Source organism: Clupea harengus, unplaced genomic scaffold (genome assembly GCF_900700415.2).
Source record: "Clupea harengus unplaced genomic scaffold, Ch_v2.0.2, whole genome shotgun sequence".
In the NCBI taxonomy this organism is placed as follows: domain Eukaryota; kingdom Metazoa; phylum Chordata; class Actinopteri; order Clupeiformes; family Clupeidae; genus Clupea; species Clupea harengus.
Window position 1 is genome coordinate 44936 of NW_024879759.1, and position 22259 is coordinate 67194.

At 42.4% G+C, this 22259-nt stretch overlaps 2 protein-coding genes across 3 annotated transcripts; both read right to left on the bottom strand.

Annotated features, from left to right (window-relative positions):
• Positions 1–184: 184 nt before the first annotated feature.
• On the bottom strand, positions 185–15887 carry mybl2a (v-myb avian myeloblastosis viral oncogene homolog-like 2a). 2 transcript variants are annotated; one of them, XM_042704906.1, is made up of 8 exons: positions 15705–15887; positions 5485–5587; positions 5188–5259; positions 4657–4749; positions 3984–4204; positions 3660–3771; positions 3312–3380; positions 185–2675 (listed from the first exon to the last, which is right to left on the bottom strand). In XM_042704906.1, exons 1-8 carry the CDS (start codon positions 15818–15820, stop codon positions 798–800), a joined length of 2664 nt encoding a protein of 887 aa, XP_042560840.1. In that variant the 5' UTR covers positions 15821–15887; the 3' UTR covers positions 185–797. The 2 variants fall into 2 exon arrangements, with proteins under 2 accessions (XP_042560840.1, XP_042560841.1); XM_042704907.1 differs by lacking the exon at positions 15705–15887 and adding an exon at positions 6598–6858.
• An 833-nt stretch (positions 15888–16720) lies between these two features.
• Positions 16721–22215, bottom strand: sgk2a (serum/glucocorticoid regulated kinase 2a). Its single transcript, XM_042704909.1, has 13 exons — positions 21744–22215; positions 21060–21121; positions 20885–20937; positions 20656–20713; positions 20360–20443; positions 19537–19668; positions 19130–19242; positions 18978–19014; positions 18800–18886; positions 18496–18591; positions 18082–18237; positions 17906–17995; positions 16721–17526 (listed from the first exon to the last, which is right to left on the bottom strand). Exons 2-13 carry the CDS (start codon positions 21075–21077, stop codon positions 17356–17358), a joined length of 1095 nt encoding a protein of 364 aa, XP_042560843.1. The 5' UTR covers positions 21078–21121; positions 21744–22215; the 3' UTR covers positions 16721–17355.
• Between the last annotated feature and the right edge of the window lie 44 nt (positions 22216–22259).

Genomic DNA, 22259 nt, shown 5'->3' on the forward strand with positions numbered 1-22259 from the left:
CAACCAATACATGGTAGAAAGACGAAGAGTTTTCAGTCCCCCCCCCCCCCCCCGACTGTATTCCTTGTTAAAGTTTGATTGATTTTCTCAGAGGCATCATGCATCCATTTTAAGATATCAATTACAATACCAAGATAATAATGAAAATATCATGCAGTGTGAGTAAAATGACCACATACCATCATTAAATGCAGATCATTTATTCTGCCTACAAAAATATTTTTCAAAAACGGTAAGTATAAAAATAAATGAGAATATGAGACCTTATAAATCAAAATGAGCATTACAGCCATTGTGTTAACAAAATGCATTTCATATAACTGTAGATTTGTACATATTTTCATTTTCAACAAAAAGAAAAATGTCCAGTGTCCTTTCAGGGCACCGTGCCACTGTGGAAATCAGGATTGCTGGAGGTAGTCCAATGGACAACGCTTCATGAAGAAGCATTACAAGACCATCGAGTTGGTTCAGCAGTAATGGTCCAGTTATTCAATATAGTAGGTTAATATGTCTTTGACACAGACTCATCATTTATTATTAATTCATCAACTGGAAACAGAAAAGGATCCATTCCATGTCCTGGTGCAAGAGTGTGAAACTAGGACTTCACTGGCAGCTCACTTAGCTTATTTCTGAGCACGGAAACTGGTAATAGGGAACGGCTAATGAAACAATGATTACACAAACATGATTCAAATGATAAATACAAGACAGTTGTGATAGTTAATTCATTCATTCAGGTCATTTGAGGTATTTTTCTATTTAGGTTTTGTGTTATTACACACTCTCTTTCTCTACGCTATGGCATTTTTTGGCTTAAGGGACTCTCTGTACAACAGCAGCCTCTCTGTGGTGTGGGCCGGTAGCCTACTCCTCCTGGCCCGCACGATACAAGACGCCATGGGGAACAGACGATCGAATCCCCCAGAGGTTGCTGGAATGGCCAGGAATTTGCGGGAAATGTTTTGGAGCTGTGGGAAACGAGTGGCCTCCCTCCAAAAAGCCAGGGTGGATGCGTCACCATCTAGCAAGGGTTCAGAAAGGTACATGTCGAGCTCGGACACCTTCATGGTCTTGGCAGCAGGCTGCAAAAAACTGAATATCTTCTTGCGCTTGATGTTACCGTTCTCTGAGCTGGTCGCCTCATGGTCTTGGTCATCGGCTTCACGTTTCACATCTTGCTCCATCTTTATGTTGCACGTGTCCAGTTCACTGATCTCCGATTCCACTAGGCTTCGAACTCGAGCTTTAGAGGGTGCCGTTAGAGTTGCGTCTTCCCCCTCCAACTTCGCATCGCCAAAGGGCTGAAGTTTGATGCGAGGATCCAAAACGGTGGCCAGAATTAGGTCCTTCTGCCTTATCAGGTGCTGAAAGTGTGTGTGCAAACCAGAACGTAGCTCTTTGCAGAAGTGACTGTAGTTCGTAGACCTGGTCTCCAATGTTTTATTCAGGCCGATGAGGGAGGGGATGATGAGGGGGAAGGTCACCCCGTCTCCCTGGAGCACCTGGATGGCCTCCTCAAAGAGCTCCAGCAGGCCCATGATGTCCAGCACCTGCTCTCTTCTGGCCCTCAGCTGCGGAGGGGAGGTGGACGAGTCCTTGGCCTCGCCGCGCGCCTGTCCCAGCACAGACCCCACCGTCTCCCAGGCGCTCTCCTGCGTCATCCTGTGGACGGACGCGAACATGGAGTTCCAGCGATAGTTGCTGTGGCTGTACGGCGTGGCGAGCGAGAGGCCGCACTCCTTGCCCAGCACCTCGTTCCAGTAGGCGCTGCCGCGGAAGAACGCCACCACGTTGTGCACCTGCAGGAGCAGGTTCTCCACGACCCTGGAGTTCTTCAGGGCCTCCTTGATCACGGAGTTCAGCTCGTTAGCGATGCAGCTCGACTGAGTGCCGTACGGGATTTCGAAGAAGTTGTTGCAGGAGGAGGGGACGTCACCCAGAAAGGCCACCAGCTCCTCTTCGTCCGGGTCATTCCTCTGGGGGCAGCACATGATTTTGTAGTTGCAGAACAGATCGCAGAGAGCTATGGTGCTCTTCGCCTCGTTCAGGAGGATGTAACCAACGTTCTCGGGAAAGAGGCCGTAACTTAGCAACACAGCTTCCAGCTCTCGAGCGACTGCCGCCGGCAGGTTCTTATGGCTCAGGTGTCGGAGCGCCACCAGGGGGCGCTGGATGTTCCAGTCATCGTCAACAAAATGCAGCTGCACGGCGATGACCTGATCGATGCCCTGGCTGGACCACAGGTCGAGCGTCGTGTGAATGACGACATTGTCAGCGGTTGTGGCGACGCAGCTCTTCAGCTTGCGGATCAGCTGCGGCTTGATGAGCTTCTCCACGCTGTCGTACAGCTTCAGCCCGATGGTGCGCTGGGAGGGTCTGGAGTACTGAGGCGCGATCGCTGTCATGAAGCTCCGGAAGCCCGAGCCTTCCACGAAGCTCAGCGGGAGCATGTCTTTGGCGATCATCCGCAGAAGGGCCTCAGTGATGTTCTTCTGTCGGGCGGGCTGCTTGCTGGTGCTGTGGCCAGGCTGACCACTGGCATTTGTGGGGCTCTTGTTGCCTTTCTTAAAAAGCACGGATGGTGAAACATCAGCTTTCAGTTTGGTAGTGGGCTCTGGGGTTTTAGGGTTCCTGACCACTTTGTACTTCAGGGGTTCTGCCTGGGCAATCTGCAATCACATGAACATGTAGGAACATTGACATGAAACACTCTCATAATAATGTCATAAAAGCAATACAAGGCACACCTACAATCAACATGAACTAGACTAGAATATGACAAACAGGCTGTACTTTTAGCATGGGAGAAGAGTTGTGGGACATGTCAGATTATCCTAGAGCCCCATTTAAGTGCAAGGTACAAGTATAATCCAGCCGTGTGTATTCTGAGTGTATGAATACTATTCCAGACACAAAACACATTGTTGATTACAAGTGTGTTAATGCTCAGAGCACGTAAATATACAGACAGGGACTGTTAGACAGGAACTGTTCCATTCCCACCCCATTGGCGCAGCTTGTAATGCTTTATCGTCCTTTATTACAGTATCTTTGTTTATCTTATTTGCGCCACGACTGGTAGTTATAGTATGAAGAGAGTATGAAAGTATGGGAAGTATGTCGACACTGCCATTCGGGGACATGTTTACACAAATTTACAAGTTACTTTTTCTTGTAAATTTACAATTTTAATCTTGTAAATTTGTGAGGTTTTTTTTGGGGAATATTAGCCTCCTCCCCAGCTCCTGCAATTGGCCCTAATATGCAGTCTTAGAAAAATGCCATTTTAAAATGTGTAAAAATACCCTCATCATATCCTCGTCTTCGTCAGATGCTGGTTCTCCATCAAGAACAACATCGCAGTGGAAATCAACCTGAACACAAATAAAAAACACAAAAATAAATATTACACCCCGAGGCAAAGCTACACTCACCTGACATCAGAAGAAACAAAAATTCTCACTGACGAAAAAAACAAATATGCTGTGTAAATCAACTATGCAAATTAAATATTTCAGAATATGATCATATTACTGGATGACCTATATTGAGGATGTAATAAGTATAAAATGTGCAGTACAAAGACACAAACTAACTACCAGTCAGAGAAAACTCTAAGTCACAAGCAAGAGCAAAGAGAAATGCCCTCTGACCTCTCCCATTTCCAGAGCATTAAATGAACCGCCGTCGTCCCGATCATAAGCAGCGAGGTCCAGTTTCCGCTTAATAGTAGAATTCCAGCGGTTTTTAATAGCATTGTCTGTCCTGCCGGTGAGAAGGAAGTATAATCTATTACACAAACCATTCGGATGTTTTCATTCCTACATAGCTATAAGATCATGTAAATAGTACAGAATAAATGTAACATTTAAATACCGTTTAATTCTTTACCCACTAATGTTAAGATCCACTCAGTGTTTATGAGAGATACTTGAAGAAAGAGATTTTTTATCAGAGAAATGTCCCTTCTGAGGTACCTTCCAGGAAGAAGTTTTGCAATCTCAGCCCAGCGGTTTCCGAGCACATGGTGGGCTTTTTGGATGGCAATGTCTTCCTCTGTGGTCCAGGAGGTCTTCTTCACGCCAGGGTCAAGGTGATTGTGCCACCGCTCACGACATTGCTTGCCGTGTCTACCCTTAAGGTGCCTGCCAATCACCGCCCACTTCTTCGTCCCATACATCTGGACCAAATTCGACAACTGGTAGGAAACCAAAGCGGTAGGAAACCAAAGCGTTTGAGAACCAAAGCGTCACTCACTATCTGGGGGAGTTTAGGCTCCATGTCTAGGAAAACTGAAGGCACTGCATTTGGTTGATATTACTCATAGCCTCAAATGTAAGATTGCTCAATATTACCTCAATTATAAGTCACTTTGGATAAAGCGTCATGAATAAATGTAAATTAACATAAAGCTGTTAAACAGTATTGCTTACGAATTATGGTCATGTTGTCCCTATCCGTTCCTATCCACACCAACCTCGTTTTGCATCTAGACTCCATGGATCTACAGACTAAAGACTACAATTAGGTAGCAATACAGTGACCAGGGTGAAGTATTTTATGCAGGGAGCCATTTTGAAGTTATACTGCACTCTAGTGGACAAACATTTCATGGCATGCATTAGTGATGTGCCCTTAAATTATGCTGACCATCGCATCCTCTTCTTTGGTCCAGCCTCCTTTGATCAGCTCAGGGTCGAGCACCCTCTTGAAGTGGTGCTGACAATGGAACTCAGTGCGTCCCTGGAAAAGAAAAGTAAAAAAAAAAAAAAAATGAGAAAGTAAGCATGTAGATATTTTTATTTTTACCACACTGATCCGCAAGGTCCAGAGAAGGCTTCAACAGATAAAACAGACCAACAGTGACGAGTGATGAGGAAAGTAAACATATATAAATGGTGTCAGAGGGCTCTGTTGGATAAACAGAAAGACAACTCCATAGTATAAGGGCTAAAGTTGTTCAGAACAACAGAATGTTCCTTAAAAGGAACCCTGCATGATAACACTTATAGACCTTACAAGAATATAATTTGCATTGGGTACATAAGCATCACATTAGGGTCAGTACTGTAAGTAACCCTAGTTAGTAACCCTAACCACACGATGCATCTTGGTTATAATTAAACATTTATTTTTTAAGTTAATCTAGTAGGCCTACACTTCTCAAAGGCTCATACTTACCGGTAAAAAGCTGGCAATGGTCTTCCAGTCTTGTTGGCCAAAGTTCTCAACCAACATTTTAAGGGTCTCATCCTGATGTGAATTAATCAGAGAACAATTTCAATGAAAATCATAGCAAAGTAACATTCTTGCATGCTTGTATGCAAACAGACTTAAGCACGAGTATGACATTTTCTCTAGAAACTTAAGTGGAATTCATTCACATCATTGTTTTATGTATATACAATAATATGTGGTAAGAAAGAAACATGATCTAAATAGTCTTGGACAATTCAGGATTGAAGTTAGTGTACATACCTCCTCGCGTGTCCATCTGAGTTTCACCTTGAGACACTCCTTCTGTTCGGCCAAATCAGAGTCTGTGTCAGGAAGGGAGACTTCCAGAGCCTCTTTTTTCACACTGAAAAACAATGCAGTAACAGGCAGGACATAAACAAATTAAATTCTCCAAAACCTTTATAACTAGTGTGCACAGAGAGTACCGTCATCCATTTGGTCCTATTTCAAGTATGTAATAGTCAAAAAACCTTCTACAGTACAAGATATCAATTCCGAAAATAGCATGGCACAGTGTGCATTGTTGGCGAGAATAGGCTAATTCAGTATGACTACGTGACGAGCCATTTACAAAACCCACAATTTGTATAAGTTTGATTAAATCCTGAACCGTGCAATTGCCTACTTTTTTTATCACATATATGTAAACCCTATAACTATTGTGTAGGCTAACTGCTGATTGCAAATAAATGTATGGTCAAAAAAACCTGAATGATTGGAACTCCTCCCCCATTTACAAATATCCATTAGGGTAGAAGTAAACTTTTGGAACGAGAGCATGGTCTTCGAGGCTGTCTTATCAAATACAGCGCATACACGAAAATATCGTTATGGGCGAAATGTGGACCCACTAACCGTTTCGTCAATATGAGCTGACATTTTGTTGCACTGCTTTGGTCACATTCTAGCCAGCGTTTCTCAGCATGTGACAAACCCAACTGACGAATTAACGTTACATAGAAACGGATAAACGCTTCATGCAAGTAACGTTACACTATCAACATATTTCACTACTTTTGTCCACGTGTAATTTAAACTGCATATAACTAGAAAGGACATAATCTCGTTGTTGCTTTTGAAGCTTGGGGGTTTCCACTGAGTGTAGCTTCACTTTACCACACCAGTTAACGCAGCTCAACTGCACCCGAACAACGGCCAAGACGGGTGAAACAAGTTGGCTTGATTTCCGTTTGTAACCTAACGTATGCTGCGACATTCACCTAGTATAACCGCCCTAGGTAAGCTTTCGTAACCATTCATCCCTAAATCAAATTTAGTTTGGTATTAGCACATTTAATCACGAGAGGTAGGATAAACGATGATCAAACGTTCATACTAAGACCGTATGCTCACCCGTTCAACTGCGACATTTCCTCAGTGTTCCACAAGTATTTAGCCGATAGCCTGCTTTAAGCAGTAACGTTTAAATACTTCCTCGAGGTCACAGAAGCTACTTGATGTTAAATTGAAGTGAAATTATTTCACGCCCTTTAATTTCCCTTAGCAGATGCACATGGGGACGGTAGATGTCTTACACAGCCATCAGTTGGTTCACAAACATTAGCCTACTAAAACAGTCTGAGGAAACAACCGCGCAATGAATGTCTGTTGAGAGTAACAGGGTGGCGCTAAAAGTAGCCAGTAAAAGGGGTATTCAGGGTGTGGTTTAAACTTCGATGGGTATTGTGTAACTTTCCATATATCTTTCAATTTTAATCTACCCACTTGTGAATGCACATGAGTGATATTAGTCTGTGCCATTATCCTATTTTATTGCAGTTGTTCCTTAGTAAGCTACAACAGTCATATGGTTATCCAACAGACATACGTGTAACATATAACAACAGCGTTCCATTGCGCATACAACTATAGTGTGAAAGGTAGACTACCCTTGGTTTGGCCTAGCCTACTTATTTGTGAAGTAGGCTAAAAGAAAAAATACTGATTGGTTATACGTTTGTTCGGCCAAGGCCTTGACTCGTGGGGCCCTCACACATGTTTAGCCTACCTTAAATGAAAAAGCTAGATTCCATACGCAAATTTGGTTATGGACGATTGCTTTCGTAAACAAAATAGTGCACCAATACTTGCACCGAGACGGACTTCCATTGCTTAAAGTGATCACATTTGGTGTCAGTACGTTTGCAAAAACAAAGGATAGTTTGACTAGCTGGCTACATTAGCTAGCATGCGCAAAATTAATGTTAGCGAAGCTCATATCGAAACCGTCAATTAAACTTGATTTAAACACTTGTTATAGTTTTATTTTGTGTTATTGAACACGATAACATGTTCATCAATTCATGTTCATCCCTCTCTTTCCCACAGCCGTTCACACTGTTTTGGGTTTATGCCTGGTCTACTTCAAGCATCTCATTTACGGAAACAACATGGAGTTTGGCAACACTTCGGGTTGTCTTATAATCTAATGCAGTTAGTACATGTAAAGGTTTGCATGTCATGTGAGTAAAATGTAACAATGTGACAATAGTTTCTACTCCTGCAGCCATTCGCACTGCTTCTGCTTTGTCATATGTTGCCTCTTACCAGTTTAACAGTGAAACTGTATCAGGTAGGCTCTGACAAACAGCGCAACATCCCTATATTGGAGCCTACATGACCTTCCTAGCAGTTCTATGGCCAGAGCCACATGGCTGTGGTGACAGTTACATTTTAGATCTCACACTTTTCTTTCACCTTCCCAAGACGCTCAGCTGTTTACAGTTAAGTTTACACTAAATTCTTGTAAAAACTATGGCATTTTCTTAAAGTGCTGTAATCACATTTTTTTCACTCCCAGATTGCATTGTAGTTTACAATAGGATAATATACTGATATATTGCATTAATACAGTAAAATACTGTTCAGATTTACAATGTATTTATACCGGTTGCCCAAACATAAAACTGATTATAGAAGGCTACCGATACCGAAGCTATAGGTTCCTAACATTCCTGTGAATTCTGTGCAGGCTATCATGTCTCAGGCAATTTGCAATTTGTACTTTACAATTTAAGGCTGTGAAAATGTAAATAAATGTGTTTAAAAAGGAAAACACCTTAAACAAACAATCAAACAAACAAACAAACAAGAACCAAAATGACTCCCCCTTCCTACAACACTATGACCATCAAGAGCACTTAAAAAATAATCTACACATTGCTCCTTTATCAAAAGCCCATGTCATTTCCATGAATTCTTATAGACGGGTTTCTGGTTTACAAACATTACTGGGTGCGTGTGCTCATTCAGGGGGCAGAGCCAGTCACAAGATTGTAGTCAAACGTAATCAACGTAGATTTTGCATTGTTTGTAAATTCTTGTTGACTCAATAAATAAATGTAATTTCAGAGTTGGATCTGTTTGTGTCTTTCATTTGCATATTAATATAATATCATGTAAAACGTTAGCTAACAATAGTACACTATTAGAGCACAATATAGGATCAATACCGATTTCTATATTTAAGGATTTAAAAATCCAATATATAATAATAATAATAATAATATGATATAAATCAGCCGCTATTTGTTTTAAACAGACACTTGAAAATGTTCTCCAAGATTTAGTGTAGTGATTTAGGAGTTTGGATCAAGATGGGACATAATGTTTATATAATTATCTGGCAGCCTAAAGAAAAGCTCTCGTTTAGTAGACAATACATTATTTGAGTACAGGTAGGTAGGCCTATTGTTTTTATGCTCTCACTGTTATGTAACCTACTTGTGTCAATATGAACGTTAATTTACGCGTTAACACACTAATCCCTGTGGGCTCATGTCCTATGCATGAACTAGGCCACCACAAGCAGCAAGTGACACGATTGGATGCAAAACTGAGTGCTTTCCCTGGCATTGAGGAATAATTGTGATTTTGGTGGCTGTTGAAAAAAACACAGAAAGAAAAAGAGGTTACACATAAACTGCCATCCCCACGCACACACACATGCTGTGACTGCCAGGCTGTAGTTTTTTTCTTCTTTCAAAACAACCAAACCAATTCTTCCTGTTTATAAACGGCTGCTTCTGTCGGTTGGCCTAGGTTTGGTTCCTGTTCTATGCTGCGTAACCACAGTTGAGACACACATTTGCTGCTGAGCTTGTTATTGTTGTTCTCTTTTGGGCTGACTGTGGGGCTTTGAAGAAAGGCTTTAAAAAACCCAGACACAGAAAAAGTCAGAAAGAGGGTGTTGGAGTGAGTGGGTTATGGATGCACAACCTGTGATTCGACACAAGAAGTAAAGTGGTGTGAAGAATTCCCAGAAGGAGAAGAAAACACAAGGTGTAGACCAGGTAGAACATTGAAGAGAGCCCACCTGTGTTTCGAAGCAGTAACGAGGGGGATAGATTATCCAAATCTCAAAGATTATTACTTATGAAACTTATTATTATTACTTACTCCTATCCCGCAGATAGAAGTAAGTGGCGTGTTTAATGTGGAGGGAGATAATGTATGAAAAGCAAAAAGAAATACGGCAGACTATCACAGAAATAACAGCACAAGCAGGCACTCTGATCATGCGAATGCGACATAGGAACAGAGAATGGAGAGATTTTCTGTAGCCCCAAGGGACCAACAAATATCGAACTGAGTCAGAGTTACAGGTTAGGCGATGTAGAGCTGATAAATCTGACGGAACAGACGGGGCTTGGGTCCCTACTGATGAAGAAACATACAGGTGCTTGAATGAAGAAGCCACAGGAAAAATTTATAAAAGCAAATAGAAGATTAGAAATATAAATAGAAAAAAGAAAAGAAAACTGGAAGGACAGACAATGAAAACGGCTCCTGACACCAGGAGTTGAAAAAGAACTGAGGGATAAGCTGGAAAAGATGGCAGAATCGAGACCAACGATCCCAAAACATAGCACTCCAAGATTAGATTAGATTAGATTAGATTAGATTCAACTTAATTGTCATTGCACAGAGTACAAGTACTGAGGCAACGAAATGCAGTTAGCATCTAACCAGAAGTGCAAAATCAGAAGAGTGCAGAGTATGTGCAAAGTGGTAATATAAAAATAGATAAATAGAATATATACAGTATGATATAAGACATAAGTAATATGAACAGTAAGCAGCAATAGTGGTGGTTAGTGCAGATGTGATATAGATATATGATATAGATATACAGTATGTAAAGTGCAGGTGAAAGTGGCAGTAGAAGTTATAAATGAGGTAGGAGACATAAGATATAAGTATGGTGAATATGGATATGGACAACAATTTTAAATAAATAGATATAAACAAATGAACAGTTTTAGTGCAAATGTTCAGTGGCTGGGGGAGGTGTGTGGCAGTCAGGCCAGGGTAGAGGGGGAAGTACAGTCACTGTAGGAAGGAATGTGAGGGGGTAGCCAGGGGGGGTCACCGTGATGCAGAGTTCAGCAGGGTGACAGCCGCAGGGAAGAAGCTGTTCCTGAGCCTGCTGGTCCGGGAACGGAGGACCCTGTAGCGCCTCCCTGAGGGGAGGTCTGTGGTTGGGATGGGAGCTGTCCTTCTCGATAGGGGTGGGAATCTCTTGGCACCTCACGATTCGATTCGATTCCGATTCAGAGGTCAACGATTCGATTCTAAACCGATTATCGATTCTAAACCGATTGTCGATTATCAATTCTAAACCAATAAAACGATTATCGATGCATCTCGATTTTTAAAACATTTGAGTTTGCTACTCAGTCTCAAATCACTTCCTACTTTGTGTTTGATAATTAAAAAACAGATGATAAAACAGATGAATTACCTTCTCAATTTTTTTATTAGAGAAAAAGCTTTTCCTTGTCACAATTATGACTTTCTATGAACAATGCAATAATCGATGCAGCTTGCATTTCAACACAAAACGGATGTGTAAAAAAAAAAAAAAAAAAATGTTTTAATTGAAAAATCGATTATGAACTTTTCTGAATCGAGACAGAATCGTTCTAGAGAGAATCGAGATAAATCGAAGAATCGATTTTTTTTCCCACCCCTACTTCTCGATGCTGCGCGCTTTCCGCAGACATCTTTTGCGCTGGACAGCCTCGATGGAGGGGAGTGGGGAACCAGTTTTCACTACCCTCTGGAGAGTTTTGCGGTCTGCCACAGAGCAGCTGCCATACCAGACTGAGATGCAGTTGGTGAGGATGCTCTCAATGGTGCAGCGGTAGAAGTTCACCAGAATCTGAGGAGACAGATTTGCCTTCTTCAATCTCCTCAGGAAGAAGAGACGCTGGTGAGCCTTCTTGATTAGGGTTGAGGTGTTGAGGGTCCAAGAGAGGTCCTCGGAGATGTGGACACCCAGGAATTTAAAGCTGGCGACACGCTCCACCTCCGTCCCGTTGATACAGATCGGGGTGTGTGCGCCACCTTTGGTCCTCCTGAAGTCCACAATTAGCTCCTTGGTTTTCATGGTGTTGAGAGCCAGGTTGTTGTTAGCACACCACACTGCCAGGTGCTGGACCTCTTCTCTGTAGGCCAATCACCGTTGTGTCGTCTGCGAACTTTACAATGGTATTAGAACCATGTACAGCTGTGCAGTCGTAGGTGAAAAGGGAGTAGAGGAGAGGGCTCAGCACGCAGCCCTGTGGGACACCAGTGTTCAGGATGAGGGTTGAGGAGGTGTTGTTGTCTAACCTGACAGACTGAGGTCTGTTGGTTAGGAAGTCCAGAATCCAGTTACTGAGGAAGGTGTTGATGCCCAGATCACTGACTTTTGTGATCAGTTTGGAGGGGATTATGGTGTTAAATGCAGAGCTGAAGTCTATGAACAACAGTCTCGCGTATGTGTTACTGTTGTCCAGGTGGGAAAGGGCGGAGTGTAGTGCCGTGGAGATGGCATCCTCCGTGCTCCTATTCTGGCGGTAGGCGAATTGGAGGGGGTCCAGTGTGGGTGGTAGGCATGATTTGAGATGAGCCAGGACCAGCCTCTCGAAGCACTTCATTATGATTGGAGTGAGTGCAACTGGGCGAAAGTCATTAAGGCTCGCTGCCTTGGAGTGCTTTGGCACCGGCACGATGGAGGTGGTTTTGTGTGTGTGTGTGTGTGTGTGTGTGAGTGTGTGTAGTGGTATGGAGTACCAGTACTCCCCCTGAGGTACGTTACCATATATAGATACACATGAATAAGGTGACTGGGATGGCATGAGTGACTTACAGTAGAATAAAGTGTGTGTGTGTGTGCAAATAGATACACATGTATAAGGTGACTGGGATGACATAAGTGACTTACAGTAGAATAAAGTGTGTGTGTGTGTGTGTGTGTGTGCAAATAGATACACATGTATAAGCTGACTGGGATGACATAAGTGACTTACAGTAGAATAAAGTGACTGAAGTGTTAATATTGCACATTGAATTTCCCATTTTAGTGCATGTCTGAGTTTAGAGTTCTGATAGCTGTCGGAGAAAAAACAGTCCTTTAGACGCGTGGTCCTTGCCCTAGTGGACCTTTACCGTCTACCAGAGGACAGGAGATTAAACAGGTGGTGGCCTGGGTGTGATGTGACTTTGATAATATTTTTGGCCCTGCGGAGGTAGCGGGAGCAGGCAATGTTTTGCAGGGAGGGCAGTGAGCAGCCAGTGATTTATTGGGCTGTGTTGATGACTCTTTGGAGGGCTCTCTTGTCTGATGCCGCAGTGCAGCTGGAGTACCACGCCAAAATGCAGTACACCAGTCCTCTTTCGATGGTGGAGCGGTAAAAGGCCACCATCAGTTTACACTCCAGGTTGTTTTTCGTGGGCACTCTCAGGAAGTGTAACCGCTGCTGTGCCTTCTTGACAATTGCTGAGGTGTTGGCAGACCAGGAGGGGTCATCCAATATGTGGGCTCCCAGGAAATAGAAGGTGTGGACCCCCTCCACAAGGTCCCTGTTAATGTGGAGTGGGGACAGGTCTGCCCTTCACCTCCTATTGCATTATGGGGGACATATACCCAGGTTGTTCACGTCAGTCATTGCCTGGAGCATTTCTCACCAGACCCAGAGGCCTGAGTGACCCATACATCTGACGGTCTTCCACCAAACGTAAAACCATGTAACCAGGCGGTTTGGAATGGTTACTTTTGAAATGTAATAGGTTACTATTCACCCTGTGAAAATGTAATAACGTAACTATTTTAATTACTTAAAAGTAATGTAACTTGGTACATTTGATTACTTTCAATAATTTTTTGATACGCAGCCGAGAGGCGGTGCAAGTTGAAATAATAGAACCAATCAAAAACAACGCTCAAAATTTGAGTGCATACTGCCAAATGAATGGAGCCTGTCTACACGGCGAAAAAATCTCTCTTATTTATTAGTGTCACTTGGACTAGCAAGTGTGGAGCAGTATGATATTTTCAAGACATTTCAGCATTGGTTTCAGCCTGGTATATTGCCCAGATAATTACCAGGGTTATGAGCAAATGCCAACTCTGCTGTTGCTTCATGTGAAATTGTATAGCAATGTTCCTCTCACAGGAATATGCACTAGTCCAGATTGAACCCAGGACCTTCTTCCTGTATTTACTCTTGTTCCCGCCCCGCTGCATTTTGGTTTGTTTGGGTTTTTCAGAGGTGTGAAAAGAAACTTTATAAGGGGAAGCGAAGTTTACAAACTCATCAGCTCACTTGGACAAGAGCAAACAAACTATAGGTATGAAAACACCCTTGGTGTCAGCATTTTAACACTTCCTGGTTCCAAAGAAAAAGATCCCTTTGGAAAAATGAATGGGTTTTCGCTAATTCTTCAAAAATAAGGTGTGAGAAAAACAACACCACCAGAAAACCTAGGCAAACCATTTGGTGAATTAAAATATAGTTATTCGTCTGCCTTTTGTAACTAACCGTTGTTTTGTCTCATAAAATCAAAGATGTTGCTACTAATATGCTAAAGCAGAAAAAGGATGCATGTGAGACTCTAATGTGGTATCCATGGTTATAGACATCTCACATCCGGTGGTTTTCTTATGAAAGTTACAGCTCTCATGCTTAAAACATGTGATTGACTCTATGCAACAGATTCTGGTTATCAAATCCTAAGGTAATCGATGTGTTTACTTCAGTTGACTGTGTGGTTGTTGTGAGAACACTCGTGATCCTGATCGGCAAAGCTAGCGATGGTTAGCTTCTGCTCACATTGTGAAATTAGCTGGAGACAGGTAGAAACCAGCATTAATGTTAATTCAGAGTTAAAGAAAACTGTACAACACAGTAGAGCCCCCGTATCCACATGGGATACTTTCCAAGACCTACTGCAGGTAGCCGAAACCACACAAATAAAAAATACTGTATACAAACTCTACACTGCCCCACTCAGTGTATTACATGTATTACAGACAGTGGGCTCCTGTCGTCTCGAGTCATCCACAGACACTCTAGACTTCTACTGAATTCTGGGAAGCGTTACATTATTTACTTATAGTCTGTGGTGCATATTCTACTGGAAGAACATTGGAATGCACAAGTTGTTTTGCGTGAATTGGAGAATGGTGCTTGACCAGCAGAGGGCAGTGTTATCTTTTACATTTCATCATTTCAGGTGCTTGCCCAACAGAGGGCAGTGTTACCCTTTAAATGCCATAATTTCAGCCAGAAATAATGTCTCTGCCTCTGATCACGTCTCCCCGATCAAGCCCTTTGGGGTGGCTCCATCCATTCTTTTTACTGTCAGTGCTCTCAGCTTGTAGTGGAGACTTCATTAAGAGAAATGCGTGAAACAGAGGCTTTACTTTCACTCTTGTGGGTCTCCTGTGTGGAAACAGGGTTTTACATGTAAGCTTGTCCCTACCTTTGGATTTAATAACTGATGATGATGATGAGTGATTTTAGTCTGCAGGAATTCGGGACCACCGCCTAGAATGTGAAATATGTGTGCCCTTTGCCCCTAAATGACATTACATTATGACATTATGACATAAACTGGATCTTTTGTCGTCCAATCAAAGTAACTCCAGAACCTCACAGTACCTGGACACGGGGCCTTATTATTAGTTTTGGGCTAGTGAATTTAGAAAAGATGCTGTCCTCGATCCTGGCAAAATGTTGCTGATATTTGAAATCAACATCTAATCAAAATACACTGCTTCCATGCTTCAGAAGTAACATGTTGATCGCTGGTGTAGTTTATAGTCCAAGCCACTGTTCCCATTTACAGAGGTAGAACTGTGCAGTCACACCAGAGCGCACACACACTGGATGGCCAGCTGGAGGAATGCGAGAAGAACGTAGCTGAAACCGCTGGAGTTTTTTACTCGTGTAGCAGGCATATCTTAATGGCGTTCCAGTTACTGGCATTTACATAAGCACTTTTCACAACCAGTAACTTACATAAACACACCGTGTTTGTTACACACCGGTACTCGTACATGCACACACTGTATTTACGTTCTCGAGTCACATGCATTGCGATGCTCTCGACACAGCCAACAAGACCGCATGACCTTAGCCAATGTACAATCATTAAAAAAGTATTGTCGAAGTGACGTAAAGTTTACTAACCATTCAGAAACGTCCTGTTGAACTCTACACTCTCGAACTTGCTCGGGAGCCTCCTCCTGTTCAGGGTCTGACTCTGGTTCATAAAGGTATGGTGCCAAGCCGTATTCCTCATCCATATTTCTTCAAATGTACCCGCTCAGCTAGTTTCTATGGTAGCCCAAAACCTTCGGTGAGCGTACCCCGCGGAGGAGGGGGGAGGGGGGAGCTGGCTCATTAGCACTTAAAGGAACAGGCACTCAAAAGAGGTCACTCTGAGGAGAGCTGTTTAAGACAGGGTAAAAAGTGTGCTGTTTTAAATTATCCTTGTGGTATTTTGAGCAAAGTATGTTACAGACATTCCATTAAGACCCCAAGGAACCATATCAACTTGCACTATCAATACGATGACTCCTTTAGTGTAATTGTTTTTTTTATTTTCAAAGCAGAGGCAATGCTCACTGACTGAATCATGAGACCTGGTTCATTTCTGGGCTTAATTATTTGGATCTTACCAAATATCTTAATATCAAATATGGTAAGTAAATTGCCTTCTTCGTTTGCTCTTCCCTGTGTTGTTGAAAGCATTTGCTCATGAAGGTCTGTCTTCACTGATGAACACACTCAGCTTGTTGCCACTCAATGCTCACTGACTGAATCATGAGACCTGGTTCATTTCTGGGCTTAATTATTTGGATCTTACCAAATATCTTAATATCAAATATGGTAAGTAAATTGCCTTCTTCGTTTGCTCTTCCCTGTGTTGTTGAAAGCATTTGCTCACGAAGGTCTGTCTTCACTGATGAACACACTCAGCTTGTTGCCACTCAAGAGAAATGCATGGACGTTTCCTCTTCATAGCCTGAGCTGCTGTCAGCACAATCTTGGCAGAGATCCCTGGCAGTGTTTTTGTTCAGATTGTTATCCCACTTACAAAGGGCAAGGGCATTATGTGCAAAGTCCAGGTAATACATGGATTCATAGTCGAAAATGAAATAGTCAAATATTAGTCAAATAACAGTCACCTATTGTAAACGCAATGGTTGTTAAACATTAATACACAATTTAATAAAAGATTATTATATACACTTTTAGAAGTCAGCCATCATTGTTCTCCTCAACAATGATTTCTTTTTATGCACAGAAAATTAATTTGGTCACTATTTGCGAAGCACAGTCTGACAAAGTACAGCCCATACCTAAAACAATACAGTTTACAAATATTGCACTCTAAGCCTGTAGTACAAACAGTATTTACCAAGTGACAAAATACGAATCCATCACATGCTCACATAAGGGTTGACAGAGTCCTGAGTTGGGATAATTTGTATAAAACCAGTTTGGGTTTTCTAATGTATAATGTATAATATGACGTTCATATGAAAGGAATAGCTCTTCCATCACGGCAAGTCGGAATTGCTTTGTGACTCAAATACACCAATGCATTTACTAATAAGCTGAATCACTAGTTTCTATGGAAACCCCATTCCGTCTTGACAAAGGTACACATCCTGTATATATTTGTAATTACCAGCTTTTATATTCACATTAGCACCCTTCCCACAATGTCCGCCAATGTACAATATAATGAAAAAGGGCTTTCAGTATTTTTCTCCGTTCATGAGCACCATGATGTCACAGCCCAGGTGAATGAGTGCTTCTGAGATGAGCACCCTCAGAGAAAGCTGTCTTCACCAGGGGCATAAGAGAAGCCAACGAAAGCACTGGAGCTGCCGGAGCCGCTGGTGGCAAAACTAGAGGCAAGATCTGGAGTGCGGCCCACCGAACTGGATACCATCTCTCGGGTGAACTCTGGGTCGATGTTCTGAATGTCAGCTGGGCCCTTCTGTGGAAGAAGGACAGGAGTGAGTTTCAAAGTACTTTATTGTCATTGGCACAAAAACAACGAGACAGACGAGGCAGCACCAGACAGCTACAAAACTTAAGTTGCTGTGCACACTAATTGCCACAGCTAATAATAATAAATAGCAATTAATAAATTGATAAATAAAGAGTTTTTTGCCAGTAATTCCAGAATCTTACAGTGGAGAGTTTACACTGACCGCCATTTACAACAGTCACTTTAGTTAATTATTACATCATCAAATGGAGCCTTCAGTTAGCAATATTCTGATCACATATTTGGGACAGTACTCATCAATGGGTTCAAAGGAAAACGCATCAAGATAACACTGTTGTTCGTGTGAGAGAAGCACCACACTTACCACGTTGGGCTTGTATGGAGGAGTGATTTTTTTCTTACAGAGGTCATCCCAGTTGATGGGGGAGAAAAAAATGTGGTTTTTTATCTCCATCTGAAAATCAGTTTGTCAAATTGTGAATATGCACACATTATATGCTATTTTTGAGACACAACAATCAGGAAAGACTCTTCACTCACAAAGTCAGAAGTAGCCCCTAAACGGCAACGCTGGTCTTTCTGCAGAAGCCCCTGGAGAAGGTGGCACACAGCATCGGACTTCCCCGGAGGCAGGCGTAGCGGCTTGAAGAGAATACCATCGTACATCTGGGCTACATCCCGGCTGTAGAATGGAGGCTGTGACAGACATATGAAAAGTGACACGATCAGGCGATTCACAATCATAGAGCCAATATTGTGTCCAGCTTTATTACACTAGTACCCACATGCATAGAGCCAGTATTTCAAAAGATAACAAAGTCAAGCTCAGCTTCCATGGAATACAAGCCCTGGGGGGAAAAAAACATGCATTCACCATACTTTAATCCTGGTTGTGTGGGACTGAAGTGTTGGTTAAATTAGTGTATGTTATGTAACGACTATGACAACACTCACCAGGCTGTACAACATTTCATAAAGCACAGCTCCCAGGCACCACCAGTCCACTGTGCGGTCATATGGCTCTTTCCTCAGCATCTCCGGGGAAAGGTACTGTGAGACGTGGAAGAGTGAACAGCACAGAAACATGAAGAAGCCGACATAAGAAATGTTCTACTGTGATCACAACCTCCTACTCTACTGAGCTAACCGATGACACTCGTTGCTATGGATACCACTAAATGCTATAGTAAACATAAGAACCATCCCATGTCTGACACTTATTTTACTGTCCTGGATAGAAATAACATAAAGTTCTTACCTCTGGGGTACCACAAAAAGTGTTTGTAGTGGCCTCTGGTTCAATCCCCTCTTTGCACAAGCCGAAGTCAGTTAGAACTATGTGGCCCTGGGACAAATCATAATCCCAGACAGTGATTACATTTACTGCAGTTTTCTTCAAAATGCCTATGGAGTCATATCAACTGAAAGGTTCTTACCTGAGCATCCAACAAGATGTTTTCTGGTTTTAAATCCCTTTTTGAAGAACATAAGATCATTTTAGAACGACAACCTATGAACCCAGCACCATATATGAATGATCAAATCCATCGCCAGTCGTGGACACAGCGTGTGCGCAGTGCTTACCAACCTGTACACAATATTGAGAGAGTGCAGGTAACCAATAGCACTGGCTAACTCTGCAGCGTAAAAGCGAGCTCGCGGTTCAGAGAAGCACCGCTCTCTTTGCAGGTGGAAGAAAAGCTGGAAAAGAGAAAGAAAGACACCGTCACCATCGTTACCAGAACTAACAAACCCATTAATCGGAAATCAAAGTATTTTTAAAAACATAAAAGCACAAGCCAACTCAAATTTCCTTGCAAATGCTCAAAATGTCAGTTATGAAGTCCCATAATCTTGCTGGTAACTTGAACTGATGTAGGGTCCAGCCCCCTCCATTAATTTACTACCACTGCTACTACTACTGACCCCTACATTAATTTACTACCACTACTACTACTAATGCCCCTACGCTGACCCTTGACCCTTGACCCATACCTCTCCTCCGTTGACATAGTCCAGGACAAAGTAAAGCTTCTCCGGTGTCTGGAAGGAGTAGTGCAGCCCAACCAGGAAGGGGTGATCCAGGCTCTTCAGCAGGACATTCCGCTCGGCCATGATGTTTTTTTGCTGCGAGGGGACAAAAGCGGCATTGAGGAGGTGGGCAAGGGGCAGAATGTGGAGAGCAGCTGTCACCAGACACGACACAAGGAGCTGATCCAAAACAACGCCACTGTTACCAGACACGAGACCAGGAGCCGGTCCGAACAACGCCACTGTTCGCTGAAGGCACCAGAGGGAGACGCATTGGACATCTGACTAAGGCATTTCAGACCACTTATGTCCACGGCAACGAAGACACAATGCCTCTGACTGCCAGTGCATTGTGTACATAACAGTGTGGAAAACATTGAAATGGTAGTATAATCCAATCTGATATACTCAAATCAAATAATCAAATCCGCAGTATAATCAAACCATGGGTATAAACAAATCAGATATAATACCCTATTACATGTTCTTGCTACGAATTGGGTGCCAACATTGATATTCAAGAGGAATGAATCAAATCAGTATGCCCTGGAGGAAATGTTGGCACTGTGATTTTTACTCATAATGAACAACAAGCATGGCAGACAGCTGCATGGGGCAAAGGCTATTAAAAAAAAGATTGTCACGGTACAAAGAACAGAACAACATGAGATTAGATTAGACTGGATCTCCAGAGCAGCAGAAATTGTGTGCGTTGGTTATGTGGCATGTGGATGCACTTGTTTGCAAGCAAATTAATAACAAGTGACTGTGATTCAGTTGTTCACACCTCTTTTTTCTTCAGTATGACTTTCTTTTGCAAAACCTTCACTGCGTAAAATTTTCCATCCGACTTCAGCTTGGCAAGCAGGACCTGAAATTGATTTGACAGAAAAGAGCATAAATCTATCTAACATCTATATGAAGTGTACAGAGCTGCAAGTGAGCCCAATGCATTTCTACAAGTTACTTAACCATTTTTTTCCCATTTACATGGAACCGCATCATACTTCCATTTAAAGGTTAATCATTTCTAAAAAGCTGTGTGCAGCCATTGAATGGGAGAGGCTGTGCCGTCTCCCTTACCTTTCCGAACGTCCCTTTTCCAATAACAGCAAGGAAATCAAAGTCAGTAGGTTTAGCACTGAAAGGACAAAGAGAAGATTTAAGCTAAATGTCCATTTATTGTCAAACAAAAGTCATGTCTTTTTTTCCTGTAGGGTTTAATATTTTTAATATAAGTACATCCCTCATTACATTTTAGTTTAAAAGCTTGAAATAGTCAGGTGTTATGAGTAAGCTACCAATTACTCACTGGGGGTTGGCTGAAGCTCCAAGATTGACATCGCTTGGCGATGTTGGTGAAAGCTGAGGAACCAAATTTGAGATTTTGGCAAAAACATTCAGATACAATTCTGGTAAAAGTAACTCCACATTTCTGGTGCCCGTATTACTTGTTTATGTACAATGGGTAAGAAAAGTAAGCTTACTTGATTACAATGTGCCATGATTTCGATCCATTCCAATCCTGCAGACAAATCTTACATAGGAGCTATATTGAAATATAACACACATGTCAGGACCTTTTATTGGCTCTACATCGATACAAATCTGCTGTCGGTGAAGAAAAGAATATCCTGAGAAACTGGATATTCTAGTTTGTAACATGCACAGGTGCATAATAAAAAGACAGTGGGTCACCTTAAGAGCTCATATCAGTGAACATGTTTATGTAGTAAACATCGTGTTGATGTGAACTGATGAAATCTGCAGTCGTGCTTGTCAATTTGTTTTTAAGGAGCGACAGTCAGGCAGGCAGACAGTCTCTTAATGGCGATAAAACATGCCTCCGTTTTTGTTCTCAGTGACTTGAACTAGACAGAAACCATAATTTTAAAAGGTAGTAATGTCAGCATTGCGCTTCAAATTCACTTTCCCATTTAATGGGCTACCAAGCATAGACCAAACACTACGACAACCTTTAAATTGTCGAGTCCTGCTGGATGACATTATTGATATATCCCACACTGACATGGACTTCAAAGTTTGTTTGAAGAATTAAAAAGTAAGGTCCACAAAAAACGTGAAACAGCTGCACGCAAATGGACTTACACACTGGGCTACATTTCGCGCTGTAGCCAATGGAAACTAAAAATTGGAATAAAATAACTTACCTGTCGCAGTTTGCGATCCACGTAAAAAGTCAGGTAGCCCTAACTACTCTACAGCTGGAGGAAGAACTTCGCACTCACATTGCAGAGCGGCTGTCTACACTGCATCATTACATTTCACTGTGAGGTGAAGGTCACGTCATACTACGAAACCTGTCCCGTCCGCGACGGAGTCAATCATTAGCAAGACCCCAGCCTTCTCGACCTCAGCCAAGCCCCGCATATGGACATGAAGAGGGGGGAAGTGTGTGGGTGTAGCCTGTAGTCTACGGTGCACGACTGTCTTTCAGCTCTGGCGTAAAATAGGCTATATGTAACCTGCTTAGAACACCGTAACTTAACAGTTTATTTCAATAAATCAATTCACCTTAATCTTTGGAAACTCTTCACGCTACCTTCCAAAGATTCAACCTGTAGTTTAGCCTACTGTACGAAGCAGCAGTTTTGAACTTCTAGCAAAGGCGTTTTATCTACACTTTGTTATCGGAGACCACCCACGGAGGGAGGGCTGCTGATATG